We start from the raw sequence: 23,297 nt of genomic DNA, 5'->3' as shown, positions 1-23,297 counted from the left end.
GACCTAAGGCAGCTAGGTTGACAAGATCTATGGATATGGAAGCATGGTCAGAACAAACTGCCTAGACTGGACAGATGTCATGTATGATGCTAGGTCAAAGCCAAGCAGGGTCATTTCCATTCAGGAGTATGTATTGTGGGCTGAGGGATGTAATATTCTTGGGCCAAGGGTTCTTTCAGCCTCCAGAAATCATAAAAGGAGTAAAGATTTCTAGAGCTTTATTGAAGACTTGAAGGTCAAATTTGACAGGAGAAGCTACCACAGATAGAACACCTATCAAAGGTGTTGTATTAGAAGAGCCCTTTTCCTAATTTGGGATACCAACCCATCCAGTTATCCGAAACAAGTACAGATTTTGGATAGGGGCGTAACTATCGATAACAGCACAGTCAATGGTTTAGTTTGCCAATATGATTAAATAAAGACCTTCTTTATCTGGGTAGGATCAGCTCAAACGTTAGGCAATGATGTTTGAACATTTTAATTTTGCCATTTTGTGGACAAACAAGGTTATTACTCCCAAATAACAGAAAGCGATTTGGCGTGAAGTCAGTTAATATACTGCATGCTGTCTAGCACTATTCTATTGGGCAAGTTAAGTACAGCTCTCCTAGTCCTGGCATATTGCTTCTAGTGTAAACAGAATATTGAAGTAATTGGCCAGAAATCACTAAGAGAATATTATATACAGTATAGCCCAAGAACAGGCTATTGTAAAGATGTTTTTTTTTTTCTTTCATGTTGGGTTACATGGCTTGCTGTAGACTCTCCCGATTTCCAGTAATGGCGGGCACTTGTGAACGACACCATGAATCAGGATACTAGTAGGAACATAAATATCACAAAATTTGGTTCAAATCGTATAACTGTAGATATAGAGTACGTTACAGTGGTTTTTGATGTTAGACATGCCTATATTTCTATAAGTTTTTCTGTTCTGTCAGAATTATGCTAGTCTTTGCCTTACTACATACAGTACATTGGATACGTAGTTAGCTAATTTAGGAAGCTTTAGATATGTCAGGAATGTTTGCTGTATATCTTTATTTTCAAAGATTTCAATAAAAACTACTAGAAAAAAAAAAAACAAACAAAGTAAACACATTGGACCAACTTGCATTTTAGACTTTAGTTTCCCTTTAACACAAACCACAATGGGTCGGAAAATTAAATAGGATTGCATAAAATGGTTACCAATTGGTTCTTCATCGAAACTGAGCACTGGAACAATCTTTGGCGCTGGATGAATGCACGTTGGAACTTGACTCATACTGGGAAAAGCACAGGACTTGATTTGAGTTGTGGAGCTCTCCTTATACGTGCAGAAGAACTGAGATTTAATCAAGTTCTGCTTCAGCTGGGGGGAAAAAGTGTCTGCATTATGTTTAATTAGGTTTACCTTAATATAAATATAACCAAGTATAGTAGTACAAATATGTTTAGGGCTCATACACATGGGCAGAACACAACATCCACCCACAAAAAGCAAACTGCATAGAAATAAAAAAAAAAAAAAAAAAATTGCACATTGTTCTCTCTAAGTAACCATTGATGAACCTATCTCAGAGCTTGCATTCAGCATGGTTTCTAATGTACTTAGTGAGTACTCCCATAAACCTCTTGTATTCTACCTTGTAGGTAACATTGAAAAAGCTAAGTGATGGTTGTCAAAAAGTGTGCATTAGTAAATACACTCACATTGTAGATCCATTTGCTTACATTACTTTATGTACCAATATTTGAAAAAACAAAAAAAAAAAACCACATACAACCACTTGTACTAGGCATTGCAAAACACCTATGGAAGAAGGAATGGAGATCAGTCAGTCAATATTAGGAGACTGGCCCCAATGCATCATGGAAAAGGAAGCTGCATTCATAAGGGTACCCATTAGTTCCATGTCAGCATGGGACCATTAGTACGGTCTTGAATGGGGTAGGCTATTCAAAAATCTCAAGCCTAGGTTTACCCAACTGAAATCCCAAGTAACCTCAGATTTCCAATGACAATACCATAACACTCAGATGCAAACTGCTTTGTACAAATAGCATTCAGTTTTAAAACTGTCTTCTTTCGGATACCATGATCTATACAAATTTAATCTGCGTTTGGTCCCATCACTGCACTTGCTTGCTATCACTACCAGCCGCAGTCAGAAAATGGGCAGCACAGAAGTGAGATTCCTTCATTTTTCCTATTGTGACATTTAAAGGCACCAATTTACAGTTCGGCTTGTTATGTGAGGGTTTTTTTTCCTTTTTTAAATATCAGTTTGCATTAACGGGGTTGATCAGCAGAAAGATCTATACAAGGCATAAGCCTTCCATACAATGCAAGGCATCCTTTTACCCAATATTCTATTTTTTCTGCCACAGATGTTTGTCCCAGTTAGAGTTGCAACTACACACACACAGCCAATTATTTTTCAGGCAGTCACAATAGTCATTCATGTGTGCATCCGAATTGTTTGGGTGCACACAACATTCACATATCTGTTCGAATTATTTTTGTTTGCCAGATGTTATTGGGCTACACGTCAAAATTAAAAAAAGTTACCTGCATTTACAACAGAAATACTCCACTACTGCATGTTGATACAGTACCTTGGGTTCTTTTTTGAGCATGCATTTCTGGACACGTTGGCTGAGAGGTTTGGGAGAGGATCCATGATACTGTTCAGGAGTCCTGGATTAAAAAAATAAATAACAGAAAAAGTTAAAAAACAATGTTTGCTTTCTGCTAGTTTGCAGTTTCACAGCAGACGAGGAGACCCTCTCAGCTGTGGAAAAACAATGCTTTGTGTATATGCAGTATGTTTGGGCTCAAAATAACCACCAATCCGAAACACTGTCATCAAAAACCTTCATATAAAATAGTCAGAAAGAAATTCTCTGATCAATCTGGGATATACAAGGTAAATTTAAAAAAAGTGTATAAAGCTTCTACATAGACGAGGCAATACAGAGTCCTTGATTTCAGTCATTAAAATAATGCTTACTAAACTAAGGTGGTGACCAAAGCCAAGTCTGCTAGAAACATATGTAAATACTCTTCATAAGGAGAGGAGGGGGGCATGATTTTTGCATATATTAAAACAGTACTTCAAGAGGAGGAAAGAATTGTGGCAGGAAAATGGTAAAATGTACTAATGCCGAATCTGCATATTTGATTAATCTACAGACAAGGCAATGAAAGCCTGGCTGCTCCTGCACAGGGAAAACCCTCTTGATTCATGAAAAAGCTAAAAACAGAAAATATTTTTAATGAAATATGATTAAAATGGACAATCAGTGTTGGAAAAACACAATTTCTCCCAATTTTCTACAGATCAATCACTTAAAAGGGGAATTCTGTTATACAGAAGCTTATTAAACCATTCAGAATGTCTCCTGGTTGTATGTGTCTATACTGCACTCAATGTTGAGGTAGAGATGGAAACCTAAAGAAAATCTATTATATGTCAATATTTCAAACTTATTGTGGATCCAAAACAGAACATGTCATTTAAATAATGTACAAACAATTCTGAAGTTACTTTCCAGCAGTTGTGCAATCTGTCCAGCATCCCCCATCTATGTGTATAATAGAAATGCTGAAGAGCATTGAAGTATCTGTTACTATAGAAACTAATCTGTTGTGATAACAATACGTTGGCGGGGATCCACTCACCACCATTCACTTGGCACTTTCATATAACTAGTACCTCTGACTTTTGTGGTCAATGTGGCTCAGGTTTCCCTGTAGCAGGACAGATATGATGCAGCATCTCTAATTGAAAGTATAGCAGCTCTTGCATCGGATCTCTCCAGCTACAGAGAAACTAGAGCTGCACAGGCCCCAGTAGTGATTCAATCATTCATAATGACATGACCATGTCCATATGTGTGCCTGTATCGTATGAGTGAAACACCTTTCTGTAACCTCAGATAATTAGGTATGTCACCCATAGGATACAGGCACACATATGGACATGGCTGTATCATTATGAATGACAATCACTACTGGTGAGCCACTGGGTGCCACCGCTCATCATTCCACATTCTACAGACCTTCGGTTTTCCAGCCTCACGTGCAGTCAGACTTGTATTGTGTCCATAGATTGTAAGCTTGCGAGCAGCGGCCTTCTCACCGTTTTGTCTGTTTTACCCAGTTTGTTTATTAGTTTACTATGTTTGTCCCCAATTGTAAAGCGCTACGGAATATGTTGGCGCTATATAAATGATTATGATATTGTGGTCATGTTACACTGCTATATAGATGCCATTTATAGAATAACCAAAGCATAGAAATATTTACTATAGTTGATATCTATTATTAGTCAGGATCAGTGTGAGAGTGTCAAGATATTTCTTGTATGATTGTACGTGAGAAGTGTGGTTACTCCTACTTTTGTGCAGCCCACACTGGCCATTCAATCTCTAGTGTATAGCACCAACCATTCCCTTTTTATATCCTCAAATACAGTAAACGGAAGGGAGGGACATCAAATAGAATGCAAACTATTCAATAATTCTGTACAAAATCAAAAACACAGTATTTCATGATGATTCTTCAGGACTGACCCTAGGGGGCACAATAAAAAGCTGCACAATATGTTTATAGTAAGCCTACTTTCCAATTACGTGTGCTACTAACCTTACGTCTGCTTGAGTTTAACAGACTGGCATGTAAACCTGGACTTATGAGTGATGCATCTGCATGGTTGTATTAGTTCACATGCATAATTTACGTGTTTTAGTACCTAGTAACCCAGCAGTCCCAGCTGCACAGGCATGAGTAACATGTATGAAGTGCAGCAAATTTAAAATGGTCAGGAGGGATTAAGACCAGGGGCTAGATTTACTAAACGGCGGGTTTGAAAAAGTGGAGATGTTGCCTATAGCAACCAATCAGATTCTAGCTGTCATTTTGTAGGATGCACTAAATGAATGAAAGCTGGAATCTGATTGGTTGCTATAGGCAACATCTCCACTTTTCCAAACCCGCCGTTTAGTAAATATACCCCCAGGTCTTTGAAAGATAAGACAGACCACAATTATAGCACAAAATTATTTTTCAATAAAGGCGACTCACATCAACATGTGTAAAAATCCTTCACTAGGAAGACAGTAAGCTATTTATTCAATCCTAGGTTAACACTGTATCGACAGACTTAGAAGATTTCTACACTATAGTTCCATCAAGTGAAAAGTGTCAGCACATATCAAATAATGGATGGGTGAATACTCAAGTAAGCCCACTACAGTAGAAGAGGGCCGGAAAGGTTATATTTTTCAGTCACCACTACTGGGGTCACAGCTGCCATCAACAAATTTATACAGCCGTATATTCACACAACTTACACAAAAAACTGCACATAGCCTAAATACTAGAACCTACATGCCCTAAATGCCATCAGGGAGTTCCCAAGTGGCTGAATTCTGAGTACATGTGGTAGAGTTTTTAAATATGTTACTACTCTGGACACCAGCAATAGATGTGAAAATATGTATATTAAAAACTACTGCATGAAAGATTGTAGATATTAGGCACATTTTCTGGGAAAGACTTTTTATGGCATGAAAAACTTTCAAACGTATGGTAGTGCTTTTTTTCACAAATGACAGAGAAGCTGTTAATAATTATAATGTTTCCATATGGAAACAAGACAGGTGAACATTCAGGCCGACTGGACAGCATCTCTAACAAGAAGTAGGGTCAGAATAGACAGAGCTCACTACAACACCATCACACCAGGAAACAGAATATCTATTTACCGAGAAACTAATGCTGAATAAATCAGAAATGTACTTTACCTTGTGAAAGGTAGTGTATAGAAATGACTACACCACTAGTCTGGTCAAAGAGGTTGTCCATTAGGTGGTTAATAGGCAGTATGTTATTTACCAACATTGCACCTTACACCAGATATTTACTAGGGATGTGCACCGGCCACTTTTGGTGTCTCGTGTTTTGTATTCGGATTTGCTTGAGGTTTTGGGTTCGGATTTGTTTCGCAAAACACCTGACGAAAGGTTTTGGTTCGGATTTAAGGTTTTGGATTCGGATTTATTTTGAAAAAAAACATAAAAAGTGCTGAAAACCAGTTTTGTGTTTTTTTTTCACTCCTACGCTATTATTAACCTCAATAACATTCAATAACAATCATTTCCACTAATTTCCAGTCTATTCTGAACACCTCACAATATTGTTTTTAGGCCAAAAGGTTGCACCTAGGTAGCTTGAGCACATAATGCCAAAAAAAAAGGTACAAGATGGAATTGTTCTGGGCCCTCCCTCCCACCCCTCGCGAGATTTGACGCGAGACTTGGACGACAGAGCCTCGTTTTCAATTTTTTGCCCACTGGAAATATCCGAACAGTGCTCGGATCCCGTTCAGATCCGCACTGTTCGGGTGGGCTCGGATTAGCGGAATCCGAGCCCGCTCATCTCTAATATTTACCTTCACTGTTTCACAAGACACATATATAAAAACTTAGGGCTAGATTTACTAAACTGCGGGTTTGGAGAAGTGGAGATGTTGCCTATAGCAACAAGATTCTAGCTTTTATTTATTTAGTGCATATATTGGTGCATGATTGGTTGCTATAGGCAACATCTCCACTTCTTCAAACCCGCAGTTTAGTAAATATACCCCTTAATGTCTAATTGGTTGATATGGCTTTAGTGTAGATTTGTACCACTTTAAAAAAACAAAAAAAAACAGGAGTTTTTGTTTGGGGCATTGGGGTTTCTTTCTCACCTCCCAACAAGGACTGAAAATGCATATAGCTGCTGAATTTTTCTGGCTTATAGAGGTTATCCATAGTGGCTGTTAAGTTGTCACACAAATCAAATGACAAAAACAAAACAATTACCTAAAGAGTGATAGAAGAGAAATTGCTCCAAAGATGGTATTTTCTTCATCAGCACATAACAGCTCGGCTTTGTTTTTGCTGGGAGGACTAGCGGCTTCTTCATCCAAAAGTATTAGCAATGTTTTTATGGTCTCTCTACCACATAAAGCTGTGCCACGGTTTATTGCATGACTTCTAGGCTGTAAAGAGAGAGAACATATTCCCATCTAACCAAGTACAAACAATGGCAAAATGAAGTCACATGTTGATGGAACCAAGAAGAGAATTCTCACTAACATTTCTATTTAAATGTACAAGAGGTTTCATTTTATTGGCAAGATAGTCTTTGCTTCCCATTATCACATACAAGCCTTCAAAGAGCATTACAGTATACTGTAATCTATTGTCAATTGACTATATACTGTGCATTCACCCAGTACCCCATCAGTGGGTGGGGCTCAAATTTATTTCTTCCAAAGAGATCTACAGTATGTTGCATGTATATGGACAACCCTACAGAAAACCTATTGCTATAAAATAGGCTTACCCGTGCAGGACTGATGCCTGTAGCGCTCTCACTCTTATCTTCTTTAGATAAATGCATTATATTTTTAATCCTTAAATCCAAATCCTGTGAAACCTCCATCACAGCTTCACTAAATGAATCCCCGCTGCCTCTTCCTTTTATCAAATGCATCTTGATTGCAGACAAGATTAACTCTCCTGTAGTTCTGAAAGACATACAATAGATGCACCAAGCTTTTCAGATCAGATTTCGTCATAAGAATTCTAAGATACCAAATTTTTTTTTTTTTTGGTCCACAACATATGATGGTGGGGGAAATAAAGATCAAGACGTTATTTGAATGTATTCAAGTTAGAGTTCCCCCAACCTCAATTTAGCAGAAAAAAAAAAAAAAAAAGAAGTGAGATATATTTTTTTAAAAAAACTGTTTTTCTACAAACATAAAATAAAAATTTAGTTACACACATATATACACAAAGTATATTATTTCTCATTAATATAAAGTGAAATCATACATTTACCAGAATCCTGTTCTATGCTTACAGAAACAAAAGGTCAGATAAGGTAGATGTGCAACTTCAATGCAGAGACAAAAGCAAACACATAATACCAACAAAATGTGTCAGAATGCTACAGTCTTGACAGTAGCTACTGCCAATATTATTACAGCCTGACCATGAAGTACCTGCAAAAGTATTATGCACACCTATATGACTAAAGGACAAACTGAACATTGAAGATGCTATGACTCAGAGTCAAGGTTTCAGTAGGACATCATAGGAATGCTGTCAGTGTCAACCCCTACATGTCCAATAGTTTTTGGTTTTTTTTTGCAGAAATGCCAATGTTGGACTGATTAGACTTAAGGCCAAAGACTCGGGAGAACTCTGCATTAAACGATAACTAGGTAGCGGAAAGATTTTACTTAATATGCACAATTTTGCCATTTTAACATCATACCTGGCTCAATATCTTCTTATGATACACCTGCTAGTAAAAGTATCAAATGGCTGCCTTGCAGGACTCAAAATGCTTGTTAAACTGTAATTTAAACTACTGCTGATTGTAGTGAACATAGGAATTGCAGTTATAAGGATTAACCCGTAGAAAAATTATGGGGAATATGGCCCAACCATAACGGTTTGTTTTTCTCTGCAAGTCAAATGCAAATAACTTCAAAGCAGAGCCCTGCTCTTCAAGGGTAATGATCTAACTCAATGTGTAAAATATGAGGCCAGAAAAACAGACCTGTGTTTGAAGCTGACTCAGGTGACACTTATCTTCTAAGGCGCTGCGATGAGCTACATCCTGACACAGGAGAGTTTTTTGATAACTAGAGACCCTAGAAAGCCACTCCCAGCAGGAGTCCATACTAATCCTTAAAATGCAGAGGTGTGAATTGTGAGCACCTTTGTATACCAAGTCTAGTCTGTACCTGCATGTACATTTGTGTCAGAGCCTTGAGGGGTTAAGTGTTAACCCTTTCATTGCTGGTGTATGCCTTACTAAGGAGTGCTCATTGTGTGCCAGTGGGAGACAGTATATTGGGGTCCTATTGCACTTATTCAATAGGTGGTGGAAAAACCAAAGTGGGTGTGGTTGTGTGAGTGCTGTTTGGGGGCAATTCGGCAAATCTGCAACATGTGCGATATGTAAGAGGAAGATTGAGTGCTGGAATCGTGTGTAACCCCATATAGTAAACACTTACAAGTCACGCGTGCAGTTTGTGACTGGTAACAGTAGTTAGCAGAGATCTCCTGACAAAATAGAGGTGATATAATGTTTGACTGTGTCAATATATGATAAGATATTGATTCAAGGAGTGGCTATTTGTGACACTGATCCATAACCAAACAGGATAGAGTGGGGTAGATTCTTAGAACTTACACCTTATTTGGAACCTAAGGGTCTTGAGTGTATTTTATGAGCAAACCTCAGGTTAAATGGACATCTTGTTTTTTTTATTTCAAAATTATGGGAGTCCTGACCAAAATCCCATTCTCCATAACCAAAACATTTCCAGAATGCATAAATCATATTAATAGACAAAACTAGTATAGTATTTAACAGCTCAAAGTTCATCTTCTCAGAAAACAATTCTCTGCTGGAAAAAGAAGAAAGTATTCTAGCTAAAAAACAAGAATATGGGGAACTGCCAAGTGCCTGTTAAAATATAAAACAGATTCTTAATCACAATTCCCAAAAAATAGAAAGTCACATTTTCTACCAGTCTGGACAACGTTTCATTGCAATTACAAATAGAGAATATTATATTTTATATTTTTCTTCTCAGTAAAAACTGTGTCAGTGCCATAATAAAAGTGAGGATTATATCCAATAGAAAAGCTGGAAACAAAAATAGTATATTTTGTTAAAAAAAAAAAAAATATATATATATATATATATATATATATATATATATATATATTCATCACAATCTTTAGATGCATATTGTTGATAATTTTGTACACGTTTAAGTTTTTATTGCTTGACGGCTATCTAAATTAAGGTTCACCTTCATGCAATAGGTGCAAACATTGTATAGCTCTCCACAAAAATCTGATCTCCTTTCATTTACGTGACCTTCCCCCACGCCGCGACTATCCTTCCTTTTAATGGAGCCACTGACAATTTGTCTATAAAGCCTCGCATTAAGAGGTGTTTTTCACCTCAGTTAACCGATTTATTGGCTTATATATGCTCATTTACCTCAACAATGACTTCCCCAATAAATTCAGTAACGTTAAAGGGGAAATGGGGGCATTGTGACATTGTCTACAGCCTTGTAGGAGACAGAATCCCTAGCAATGATAGTAGGTTGACTAGACATACATTGAGCTTTATAAAGAAACCAAACAGATAGGCAATTTAAAGAGTTCCTTTCTGTCCTCAACACATGGTTATAATGTAACGCAACAATCACCTAATTAAAGACACCATTGTTGATTTGAAGCGCACTTTTCTTAAAATTAAGTTTCCCACCCATTGTTAGGACAGTACCCCGATAGGATCTCACACACTCAGAAAGGTAAATATGCAGTCACTGGCAGTGCCGTGTATGAATCAACCACTATATACAATGAACTTCTGTAAAGCAAGTCTGCCAACCTCTCACTCAAACAATAATGCCTGCTTAGAGACCTCCTGCCTTCTAACATGGCAACTGCTGCTAGCGTAGTGAAAGAAAGGTTAGTGTGCAACTTTAGTAAACTAGAACCCCTCACCCATTTTCATAATTCAGTTATGCACAACCTTAAAAATAACCTCTCATACTTAACAAATTTTACAGATGACATACATACACTGCCATATGTTACCTTGCATTTTGTGTTTCGCCAAGAATTTCATTGAGCCTATCAATAAAATGAACAAAGTGTGAAAGTCCCTTCAAGTGTTTTCTTAATGCATCTGAATCCGCTGGAGCATAACCCTTCCCTCCAAGCTCCACTGTTCTTATGAATGATGTTGCCACCTGTAATGAAAGTGTTACAGGTCCATGGAATCATACAAGATTTAAACTTGTCAACAGTTTCAGCAAAAAATAAAAAAATAAATAAAAATACACACACACCTCAAATTTCTGTATCAAGAGTATATACAGAACATGTTTTCATTAATTTAAAAGAAAGTTGAATTTGTCATATCAATAGCAGGCCCGGAGAACCTAGAAGTGTTGACACCACAGGACCATACAAATTGGAAAAAATATTATAAGCTTTATTTACAATATGTCTTGCTTTTATAGTTCTAGCATTTGCTAGAGACTCAAGAAAGGAACTTTAAGGGGTATACTGAACTAGAAAACCTCATTAAAATAGCATATATGATTAATAAACAATTTAATCTTTTAACCAACAATTTAAAACAAGTAGAACAACATACCAGAAATAGGGACATCTGCTTATTTCTTGATGCACGTTTGAGGTCCGTGAAAGCTGCTCTGTCTAGCCCTCGGTCAGGACAATTAAGGACTTGGGCTAGGACAATATCACTTTTAGAATTCACTAGTAGATGTAAATACGAACAAAAGATTTTCTGAACCACGCTTTTTAGCTTTAAAGAAAAAAAAAAAAAAAGTTAATTTGTCTGGCAGAACTTATTTTTAGAACATATATTAAACCTCTAATCTTGAATTACCTTCATAAAATCCATATTATTCTTACATGGTGTTAAAATGGATGTACATCCAAGATTGTCATCTTCTGATGGAGAACCAGAGAGAAACTCCAGTAACTGGTCCTGTTTAAGCACAAACTTAATACTGTTAGTTGGGATTTAGTTTTCCCCCTACCACTTTAAAACTGAATGGGATTCAAAATTATATATATTGAAAATGCTAGGAATTATTTGCAGCTATGACTAGATGCAATCAATATACAGGCAGAGGACTTCACCAGTTGCTCTTTACACAGACAAAGCTCCCAGTAAATGATTTTGACTGCTATGGAGCACCATATTTATTGGTTAAGAAATAGCCGGGAGGCAAAACCCCTCTGCTAGTCAGGAGAGGAACCATTATATGAAACTGTCCCATAAAATGAATGACAAGAGTTAAGGTTGCGTTTCTGCTCCTTCTATAATCACAGTCTGACTTTGTGCTGGCCTCAAATCCCTTTTGCACACTATAGGATTGCCTCCATCACATGCAGGACAGGTTACGGCCTCCCGCAAGATAAGCACACATCTATGAAAAGAGGCTACACTGGGAACACTATAATGATCTGCTAACTGGCTGTTGCATGCATGTCCATATCAAAATTAGGGATGGAGGTGGTGATGAATACTTACTTATTAACTGCATCGTAAAACTTAATATGCTCTCTTATAGCTGGATTTGCTTATATCACAACAGAGTGGTTTAGAGAACAATGGTAATGTATGCACTGCATTAAGTAATAAAAACCAAATAGATATGAACTGTCAGATTGATACTTACAGAGGAGATGTTTGTTTCTCTAGAGCAGCCAAGTGTTGATAATTTTTCATATAAATCAATGAGATCCAATGAATCACTACTTTTCAGAAACAGGTCATAATTTTTCCTGACATCAACGTAGTTCTTAGGAGCTGGCACTTTATCACAAATTAATCCAAGTTTATCTTTAACCAAATGTTTCCATGTCCACAAAACATCACTAAGTGAAGCTGTATATTCTTTGCCATTCTAAATGTGGAAAGAATAGAAGAAAACCAACAAAACACAATTGTTAATACTGAAAACAATTAAAACCAAGTCATCAGAAGTCCAAAGTGAAAATGGTAAAAATTGAAGCTGGTATGTTTAATTAACTGTATATTATTGGATGATAACACATATCATGTTTCTCTAGTGATCAAGCATACTACCAACAGTAATGTATGCTGGTGACTATAGACTACCAGACAATAGACCCATTAGAATGACAATTAGCTAGCACACAGCATACTCACGGTTTGTACCTTTTTGTTTTGCATATTAAACCGCAAAAATTACAAGAAACATTTCAATGTTTAAAATAAGTTGGAGGAGTTGGGGGTGGAATTATTGCAGAAATATCTAAATATCTTTAGAATGTTAAAAGTTAATACAGCGGCTCCCAGGGGTGCCGCGACCAGACAGAGAAAAAAAAAAACTTGCCAACCCGCGCGGCGCCCCAGACCCAGCATCCTCCTCTCTCCCGCAGCGCGCCCGACATTCAGGGACAAGCTGCGGGAGAGAGCAGGATGCAGGGTCCTGGGCGTCGCGCGGGTTGGCAAGTTTTTTTTTTCTCTGTCTGGTCGCGTCAGCGTGAGAGGGGATGAAGAAGGTCACCGTGTGAGTTAGGTGTCAATTATTCTTTGACAGAAATATAATTGAAAAAAAAAAATATAAAAATATTATTTTTCTTTGGATGTATGTGTATTATTTTTGCATACAACTAAATAAGTATTTCTGTCCTGACCTAAATACTTATTACGTTTTTTTGACCCAACTACTTCTAAAACAGGACTGCCCGGTAATTATTTTGGAGGGGTGCCTTGAAAAGATTATGAAGACTAAGGGTGCCACGAACTGCAAAAGTTTGGGCAACACTGAGTTAATATGTAAATATTAAGTATAGTATGGTACAAGAGTAAACACTGTGCATAGCAGATCAATGTCCAGAAAACAGCCCTACACAGTCTACATACCATCCTGTTCCACTGCCATAGCCACCAGTCTTTCTACCTTTCACCATCTACAGTGGTGGTTATTGTTCTTTCCATATTAGTATAGTAAAGTAGGACGCAACCCACACTCAATTCTTTTACAGGTGGTTTCAGTCCATACACTTCAAACGGTTTAAAAACTAATGAAAATGTTTATTGCAGTGTCATGATAAAGTAAACCCTAGTTGCCAGTGAGACCACTCAGTTTTACAGCGAGAGATCGCATTGTGTAATGCTACACGCTATGGAGGATGGCTAACAGGATACAGTTGTATAGTTGGTGGTATTTTTGCCAGTTCAGGAAACAAGAACAAAAAACACCATAATGCTAATGCCAGACACCAAGAAACATGCTGGAACCTTGTCTCTGTGCCCCAGGCACCTAAAACTAAACTAGTGTGCAACACAGCAGTCATTGCAACTTGTCACTAGTATCCTGCGAGGAAAGGTATTATTTCTGCATTACTTTCATATGAAACCATTAGTGAAACAGAAGTCTGAATGTGAAAAGTATTTGGACCCTCTGACAGAGAAAGACTTTGTCAAGAATTCGACAGGGAATTGCAGAATATTTTATCTCCATGTTTATTAAAGAAAATTCATATAAAATTTATACAAAAGGTGGTCCCTAGTACCAGCCTTTGTGTTGGTGAGGTTATTATTATTAATTTTTATTTATAGGGCGCCACTAGGTGTCCGTAGCGCCGTACAGGGACAAACGAGATTACAATACGAGGTGAGACAGCACAGTACAGTAAACAATAATCACAGTAACTCAGTGAGCTCAAAGCACCGCTAGAGGGGCGGAGGAGAGGAGAGGGGAAGGTCCGCCAACGACGGAGTCCAAGAGGGAAGGCACGGATGACAGGGAGACCCCTAGAGGGGAGAGGAGGGAGCGAGAAGGGACGCGGGAAAGAGGGTCCTCAAGGAGGAGGGCTAAGTAGCTGGAGAGCAGAGTTAACAGTGGTGAAGACAGGAGAAGAGAATACCCTGCTCAAAGGAGCGTACAATCTAAGGGGTGGGGTAGACAGACAGAGACACGGGGGAGAGATGGAGGAACGGAGGATAAGGATAAGGGGGGGAGGAAGAGGCAGAAGAAAAGGTAGGAAGTTAAGTGGGAGACTGGAAGGCTTTAAGAAAAAGGTGGGTTTTTAAAGCCCGTTTGAAACTGGACAGATTAGGGGAAGTTCTGATGGAGGGAGGGAGCTTGTTCCAGTGGAGGGGGGCAGCACGGGCGAAGTCTTGGATATGCGCGTGGGAGGAGGTGATCAGGGGGGAAGAGAGGCGACAGTCATTGGCAGAACGGAGAGAGCGGGATGGAGCATGAATAGAGAGGAGGGTGGAGATGTAGGGTGCAGTGGAGTTGGCGAGGGCCTTGTATGTAAGAGTGAGGAGCTTGAACAGGATTCTGTAGGGGAAGGGGAGGCAGTGAAGGGATTGGTAGAGGGGGGAGACAGAAGAGGAGCGGCGAGAAAGGAAGATGAGCCTAGCGGCTGCGTTAAGTACAGATCGAAGGGGAGCGAGATGAGTGGGGGAGGCCAGTAAGGAGGAGGTTGCAGTAGTCCAAGCGGGAGATGATCAGAGAGTGAAGACATTTGGTGGCATCTTGGGAGAGGAAGGGCCGGATGAGAGCGATGTTGCGCAGCTGGAAGCGGCAGGATTTAGCAAGAGAGAGAGAGAATGTGGGGGCCAAAGGAGAGAGAGGAGTCGAGGATGACACCGAGGCAGCGAAGTTGTGGGACAGGGGAGATAGAGGTGTTGTCAACAGTGATAGAGAGGTCAGAAGGGGGCGAGGTGTGAGGGGGAGGAAAGACTGAGTTTAGTTTTGGCGAGGTTAAGTTTGAGGAATCGAGAGGACATCCAGGAGGAGATGGCAGAGAGGCAGGTGGACACCCTAGAGAGGAGGGAGGGAGAAAGATGAGAGGAGAGGTAAAGTTGAGTGTCATCAGCGTAGAGGTGGTAATTGAGGCCGTAGGAGCTGATAAGTTCACCCAGGGAAGAGGTGTATAAAGAGAAGAGTAAGGGTCCTAAAACAGAGCCCTGAGGGACCCCAACTGGAAGGGTGGACGGGGGAAGAGAGACCCAGAGGTGGTGACGGAGAAGGAACGGTCCGAAAGGTAAGAGGTGAACCAGGACAGGACAGGGCCGGAGAGGCCAAAGGACTGGAGGGTGTGGAGGAGGAGGGGGTGGTCCACGGTGTCGAAGGCTGCTGAGAGATCGAGGAGGATAAGAAGGGAGAAGTGGCCCCTGGCTTTAGCAGAGAGGAGATCATTGGTGACTTTAGCCAGGGCAGTTTCACTGGAGTGAAGGGGGCAGAAACCAGACTGGAGAGGATCAAGGAGGGAGTGTTCAGAAAGGTAGGAGGAGAGACGGCTGCAGACGAGCCTCTCGAGAATTTTGGAGGCAAAGGGGAGAAGAGATATGGGGCGATAGTTAGAGGGAGAAGTGGGGTCAAGATTAGGTTTCTTTAGAATGGGGGATACGAGAGCATGTTTGAAGGAGGAGGGGAAGATGCCAGTGGAGAGGGAAAGATTATAGAGGTGAGCGAGGTGGGAGCAGGTGGTGGGGGAAAGGGAGCGAAGAAGGTGGGAGGGGATGGGATCCAGGGGACAGGTAGAGGGGGGGGGGGGGGGAGGGAGGATGAAATGAGAGAGTGGACTTCCTCGCCCGTGGTGGGGCGGAAGGAGTGGAGGGGAAGGTGGCTGGGGGGGGGGGGGAGGAGGACGGAAAAGTGTGAGGGGGTGGATGAGAGAATGGAGGAGGAGATTTCAAGTCGGAGGGCCTCAATTTTAGAGGAGAAAAAGGAGGCGAAGTCAGAGGAGGTCAGGGAGGAGGGGGTGGGAAGAGGGGGTGGGGCCAGGAGAGTGCTGAAGGTGGCGAAGAGATGGCGGGGGTTAGAGAATTGGGAAGAGATGAGGGACTTAAAGAAAGATTGTTTAGCGAGTGAGAGGGCAGAGCTGTAGGATGCAAGGATGAATTTAAAGTGGAGGAAGTCAGCCAGGGAGCGGGATTTTCTCCAGTGGAGTTCAGTGGTACGGGAGCATTTTTGGAGGAAGCGGGTAAATTTGGAGTGCCAGGGTTGGGGTTTGAAGCAGCGAGGGTGGACGGAGTGGGCAGGGGCGACCGCGTCCAGAGCAGAGGTGAGGGTGTGATTGTAGAGGGAGACCGCCTGGTTGGGGCAGGCCAGGGAGGAAAGGGGAGAAAGGAGGGTATCAAGAGAGGAGGACAGAGATGCCGGGTTAAGGGCGTCAATGTTGCGTCTGGACAGAGTAGGTTTGGGCAGGGGGAGGGGAGCAGGAGAGGAGGAGAGAGAGAAGGAGAGGAGATGGTGATCGGATAGAGGAAAGGGAGGGATGGAGAAGTCAGAGAGACTACATAGGTAGGAGAAGACCAGATCAAGGGAGTGACCAAGGCAGTGGGTAGAGGAGGAGGTCCATTGGGTAAGACCAAGGGAGGAAGAAAGGGTGAGTAATTTGCTGGAAGCAGGGTTGGTGGGATTGTCAATGGGGAAGTTAAAGTCGCCGAGGATGATGGAAGGGAGGTCGGAGGAGAGGTGGTGAGGAAGCCAGGCAGCAAAGTTGTCAAGGAAGAGGGAGGTGGGGCCAGGGGGGCGGTAGATGACAGTGACACGGAGATGGATGGGGTAGAAGAGGCAGATGGAGTGTGCTTCAAAGGAGGAGAAGGAGAGGGAGGGTTCAGGGGGAATGACACGAAAAGTACAGGTGGAGGAGAGGAGGAGGCCAACTCCACCGCCTGGGTGGGCACCAGGCCTGGTGGAGTGGGTAAAGGAGAGGCCACCATAGGAGAGGGCAGCGGGGGAGGTGGTGTCAGAATCGGAGAGCCAGGTTTCAGTAATGGCAAGAAGGTTAAGGGAGTTGGATAAAAAGAGGTAGTGGATAGCAGTCAGTTTGTTACGGACTGATCTAGCATTCCAGAGGGCGCAAGAGGAGAGGGGGGAGATGGGGATGAGGTTAGCAAGATGGGCAGTGCACGGGGGAGGGTGGGGAGGAGCAGGAGATGTAGGGCGGGGGGAGAGTATGGGTATGGATCGAGAGCAGGGAGGCATAGTAGGGTGAGAGAAGGGAGGGTGTAAAAGCGGGTGGAGAGAGGAGGAAGGGAGAGCAGGGCCGAAAGGGATGAGGTCGGTTAGAGAGGCCTAGTATGACGGGGCAGAGAAAAGGCAAGGAGGGCTAGGGAGACAAAAACAGAAAATAGGGCAAGGGAGGCAAGGAGTAACAGAACAGTTAGATAAAGAGGACAGAGAAATAACAGGGAGACAAGAGCAATGTGGAAGACAAGAGCAATGTGGAAGACAGTAACAATGTGGAAGACAGTAACAATGTGGAAGACAGTAACAATGTGGAAGACAGTAACAATGTGGAAGACAGTAACAATGTGGAAGACAGTAACAATGTGGAAGACAGTAACAATGTGGAAGACAGTAACAATGTGGAAGACAGTAACAATGTGGAAGACAGTAACAATGTGGAAGACAGTAACAAAGTTAGAGCGTGGAAGGTATTGAACAACAGGCCAGAGAGATAATAAGGACAATGAAGCAGGTAAGAATAAAACAGGTAAAAATAGTAACAGGTAAGTGTAAAATCAGGGCAAAAAACAAAACAATATAATGGCAGGTAAAATAATATCAGGTAAAAATAATATAAAAAATATCAGGTAAAAATAATAACAGGTGAAGATAAAATCCGGTAGAATAGTAGCAGGTACCAATCAAGTCTGAGGAATCTAGGTAGTTGCAGGAGCAGATCAAAGGGGTCCAGCGATTAGGAGGTAGGCGCAGGAGATGGAATAGACCGAGGGCTCCAGTGGTAAGGAGGGAGCAGAGTTCCAGAGGGACGATACGGCTAGTTCAGAAATCAGTCACGGAAGGCAAATAAGCAGATGGGTCCAGGGGTCAGGAGATTGGGTGAGACCGGTGGTACAAGGTAGCAGTCCAAGGAGAGTCAGGGAAAGAGGGCCAGTGTGGACCGAGGAAACTACGGCCGGGGGCACATGATTGGGGATAATAAATGTGGATGACCCCCGTTGTAATGATAGTGCATGGGCCAGGGCATAATAATTGGTCACTAGAATACCCGCAGCAGGCAGGGGTCCGGTGGAAAGGAGCAGGCCGACACCGCGGTCTGTGGTGGGCAGTGCAAAGTATGCCGAGGATAGCGTGCTAACCTTTAGTCAGGGCGGTGGGAGATCTCAGTGACCACCGGAGGGATCAGCAGGACCGGATGAGTGCAGCATCAGTCCGGAGAAGCAGGAGCGCATCAGTCACGGGGACAGGAGGAAACAGCAGCCGGAGGACTGGTGGCGGAGCAGCGACGAGGGTCATCAGCGTGGAGGCAGAAAGCAGCAGTCGTGGAGCACCAGACGGAGGATGAAGCATCCAGGCAATCAGCTGCACCTTCAGACCACCGGCGCCTCTCGATCCTGGCCGCCGACGTGGAGGTAGCAGTGATGGAGGTCAGACGGCGGAGCGCAGAAGCCATGGAGGTCAGGCGGCAGGCAACGCAACCAGGGGAGTCAGCAGCGTGAGGGTCCGGCATCAGGCAAGAGCGATGAAGGTAGCAATTCAGCAGGCATCTCCGTGGTGTGCAGAGCCCAGAGGTCTTCAAGCTGTGCTTGAAAACCTTTTCAAGCAGGGCTCCAGCGGAGAGCTGGCAGGACACGTCTGTCCTGGTCAGAGTCCGGAAGCTAGTGTATATAGGTTGCAGCCAAAGAGAAGACTTTTACCATATTTGGTGGATCAAAAATAAATAAATCTATATTTTGTTCATATATTTCATATACTACTAGAAATCATATTACAAACGAATCTGATTCATAGCTTAAGCGGAAAAATGCACCCATTGGCAAAGGAGATACATGTGACCAAACATTGGAACTGCGGCTTAGAGTTTCCCCACATTTTAATTTTTACTTTTGAATTTTCTACCTCTCTCATAATACCATTTATAATGTCCATAAACCAAAACATAAAATCCATACAAATTTATATAGGTTGTTGAACCCCTTTGCCGCGCAGACCTCTCACCCCTATACTGTGCCTATTTTGCCACTTTTTGAGCTGGTCACATTCCAAGATCCAGATCAGTAATTTGTTTATGCAGTACCCACACAAATTATACCCCACCCCCATAAAATACCATTAATCTGCTTATACCTCCTGACACAACTAACAAATCTACCCCCATCCCTGCCAAAAAAAATAAAAAATTGCACGCTCTGTTTGCAACAAACTTGCCTACCACACATGATCTCTTCCTCTCAAACAACCTCAACGTTCTGGCAATAACAGAAACATGGCTCACACAATAAGACACTGCCTCACCTACAGCCCTCTCACATGGTGGCCTCCATTCACTCACACCCCCAGACTAGGAGGCAGACAAGGAGGTGGGGTTGGACTACTCTCCCCACAGTGGACTTTCACAGTTCTACAAAATGTCCAATCACTTACGTTCACATCTTTTGAAGTTCATACTGTTAGAATTTTTAACCCATTCTCTATGCGTTTTGCAGGAAGGCCACTCTCTTGATCTTGTTTTCTCTAGACTATGCTCAGTTTCTCATTTCCTTAACACTCCTTCCCCCTCTCAGATCATCACCTTATTAGCTACTTCCTCTCCCCCAGTTCTTTATCCTCCCAGTGTCAAACTCTTTCAAGCCTCCTCACACCCGCGGGAATATTAACTCCATTGATTTTCAACAGTTTTCCACCTCTATTCTACACCTTCTCTTCTCAATTTCTACATTCTCCTCCCCATATCAGGCAGTACCTCATTTACACCAAACCCTAGCAACTGCCCTTGATCAAGTGGCTGCAGCGACACCACATACTCCGTTTAGACTTTGTTGCCAACTGTGGCAAACTAAAGTAACAAGAACTCCACAAAAACTCCCGTAAAGTAGGTAAAGTTGTACCTCTAATGATTTCATCACATATACAGCCATCTACCACTACTATCGAAATGCTCTGGATACTGCAAAGCAAACATACTTCCAATCTCTCATCTATACTCAGGCTTCTAACCCCTAACACCCTTTTAACACATTTAAATCTCTTCTAAACCCTCCCACCCAAAAACCCTCCGACTACCATCAGTGCCCAAGATCTTGCTTCCTATTTCAAGGACAAAATAGAGAAGATCAGACTTGAAATGGTATCATCTCCCTCGACAAGCAGTCAGCTCAATTCCTTTACAGCACCCTCTGACACTTCCATTTGATCCCACAAATGAAGAGGAAGTTTCTACTCTTCTCATCTTCCTACTTTACCTCCTGTCTTCTTGATCCCATAACCTCTCAAATTGGTAGTTCCCCGTCTCCTATGGTCATTCCACCTCTAAAATCTGTAATCTCTCTCTACTAGTATTTTTTAATCACTATTTAATCACGCAGTGATTACTCCTATTTTGAAAAAACAAAATTCTGACCCAAACTCTCAACTCCCATGCCCCTCCAAGCTTCGAGAGAATAGCCTCACTCGCCTCACACACTTTCTTACAGCAAACAACCTACTGGATCTTCTTCAGTCAGGTTTTGGCTCTCAACACTCCACAGAGACTGCGCTGACCAAGGTTGTCCATGATTTGATCATAGCAAAAAGTAAAAGCCATTAGTCTCTTCTAATTCTCCTGGATCTCTCTGCTGCATTTGACACTGTTGACCACACTCTCCTCATACAAACGCTACAATCCCTATGTCTTGAAGGCACTGTCCTATCCTGGTTCTCATCCTACCTATCTAATCGCTCTTTCAGTGTTAATTTCTCTGGATCCACCTCTGCTCCACTTCCTTTATTAGCTGGGAGTACCACAATGCTCAGTCCTAGGTCCTCTGCTATTCTCTACCTACACCACTTCTCTTTAAAAACAAATAAGCTCCTTTGGATTTCAATATCATCTCTATGCAGATGATACACAAATCTATTTATCCTCTCCTGATTCTGTTGCCTCACGTTACTGACTGTCTTTCTGCCATTTCATCTTGGATGTCTTCTCACAACTCAAACCCAATCTTAAAAACTTAAAAAACTGAATTAATAATATTCCCACCCAAAACCAGAAGCTTCCTGCCTGACATTTCTATTTCTGTTGATAACGACCATAAATCCCACCCCGCAAGCTCACTGCCTAGGTGTAATCCTTGAATCACAACTATCCTTTGTTCCCCACATCGACTCTATATCTAAATCATGTTACATAAATCTATAGAACATTTCCAAAATAGACACATCTCACAAGACACTGCAAAAACCTTAATTCATGCACTCATCATCTCCCACAATTCTCTCCTTACTGGTCTTCCCAAAATCAGACTTGAACCCCCACAATCTATTTTGCATGCAGCAGCTAGATTGATTTTCCTTGCAAACTATTCTTCCTCTGCTGAGCCCCTCTGTCAGTCTCTACATTAGTTGCCTGTTTATCATGAATCCAATCTAAAATTCTTCTACTAACATACAGGGCTGTCAACAAAATTGCACAGACATACATCTCCTCACTCATCTCAAAATATCTCCCAACTCGACACCTCCATTCTGCACAAGCTCTGTGTCTCTCTTCCACTCTCATCACATCCTCCCATTCTCGGTTACAGGACTTTATTCGGGGTGCACCCACGTTGTGGAATTCCCTCCCTTGCACTAGAAGACTTTCCTCAAGTCTTCAAGTGTTCCCTGAAAACCCACCTCTTCAGACAAGCTTATGATATTCCTCAACCAGAATCTTAATCTCCCTAGGTTACCCTATTACCACCCTCTACACAGCTAACACAAGACAACAACCCTCTGACCAACATTGCTGTGTGACTGATCACACAGCCCACACAATACATTTACCTTTGCATTCTATCTGCTCTAATGTGCAATATGATGTAGCACATGCCCTTGTGTTTCAAATTCCCATTGTTCCATAGATTGTAAGCTTGTGAGCAGGGCCCTCTCTGTCTGTATTACCCAGTATTGTTTTATTAATGTTTGTTCCCAATTGTAAAGCGCTACAGAATTTGCTGGCACTACATAAATAAATGTTGATAAAGATAATCATTTGGTAACCAATGCATAAAACACAAACTGCTGGAAGACTACAAGAAAACAGGTATAGGAGCTATGAACTTGTCCAGAGGGCTGTATACAACAATGCCATGAGTAAAACACAAAAAAGATTTTCTATTCACAGCTCTGGGAACTCCAGCACTATTTACCCTTTTATTAACTTCAGCCACAGCCAACTGCAATGTAAGTATCATGTTGTCAGCACTGCATACAGTGGTTCTCTCACTTTGACACACAAGGGACCACTGCTTCCTGAAGCATTTGACCAAATCGAACACATTTTGCTGGTAAGAAGCCATCTGAACCTGGAAGGAGAGACAGGTGACCAGATCATTAGGTATACATGTTTTTTCTTTAACAATATTTTTCAAAATACAAAACAAGTGTATAACTTATTTTGGATATGTAATCAACATGAACCAAGTCATTTAAGACATAATGTAGTGATTTATTTGTATTAAACATACAGCTCTATAGTTATAGTAGATGTAAAAGTAATGTTTCCAATGTCAGGTGATGCGGTGGTAACAGTGCACGACCATATCTGTACTACAAGACGGTATTATATTACACCTGATATTCCTGTGTTATAATAGAGCAGGTACAGAACTCTCACGCACACAGCCGCCTATTCCGATCTCAAGCACCAACGGCCAGGAACTTACTGACACAAAACACTAAGATGTTTAAATGCTG

The 23,297-nt window shown here is 41.6% G+C and overlaps 2 protein-coding genes across 3 annotated transcripts in view; one reads left to right on the top strand and one right to left on the bottom strand.

Annotated features, from left to right (window-relative positions):
* Positions 1 to 23,297, top strand: part of SYCP3 (synaptonemal complex protein 3) — a 746,653-nt gene that overhangs the window by 313,840 nt on the left and 409,516 nt on the right. The window lies entirely within an intron of this gene.
* Positions 1 to 23,297, bottom strand: part of PARPBP (PARP1 binding protein) — a 25,132-nt gene extending 1,835 nt beyond the window's left edge. The window contains exons 1-10 of one of the 2 annotated variants that reach the window (XM_075209276.1): positions 23,222 to 23,297; positions 22,751 to 22,906; positions 12,300 to 12,527; positions 11,501 to 11,602; positions 11,246 to 11,416; positions 10,681 to 10,835; positions 7,385 to 7,568; positions 6,859 to 7,037; positions 2,605 to 2,686; positions 1,195 to 1,357 (exon numbers count right to left, since the gene is read on the bottom strand). In XM_075209276.1, coding sequence (XP_075065377.1) covers positions 1,195 to 1,357; positions 2,605 to 2,686; positions 6,859 to 7,037; positions 7,385 to 7,568; positions 10,681 to 10,835; positions 11,246 to 11,416; positions 11,501 to 11,602; positions 12,300 to 12,527; positions 22,751 to 22,900 — 1,414 coding nt within the window. In that variant the 5' untranslated portion in view covers positions 22,901 to 22,906; positions 23,222 to 23,297. Of the gene's footprint in view, positions 1 to 1,194; positions 1,358 to 2,604; positions 2,687 to 6,858; positions 7,038 to 7,384; positions 7,569 to 10,680; positions 10,836 to 11,245; positions 11,417 to 11,500; positions 11,603 to 12,299; positions 12,528 to 22,750; positions 22,907 to 23,172 lie in introns of both variants that reach the window. The other variant, XM_075209277.1, reaches the window with a different exon arrangement.

Source organism: Mixophyes fleayi, chromosome 4, assembly GCF_038048845.1.
Source record: "Mixophyes fleayi isolate aMixFle1 chromosome 4, aMixFle1.hap1, whole genome shotgun sequence".
Lineage (NCBI taxonomy): Eukaryota > Metazoa > Chordata > Amphibia > Anura > Limnodynastidae > Mixophyes > Mixophyes fleayi.
The sequence above is the reverse complement of the archived record's forward strand: the minus strand, read 5'-3'. Positions and strand labels throughout refer to the sequence as shown.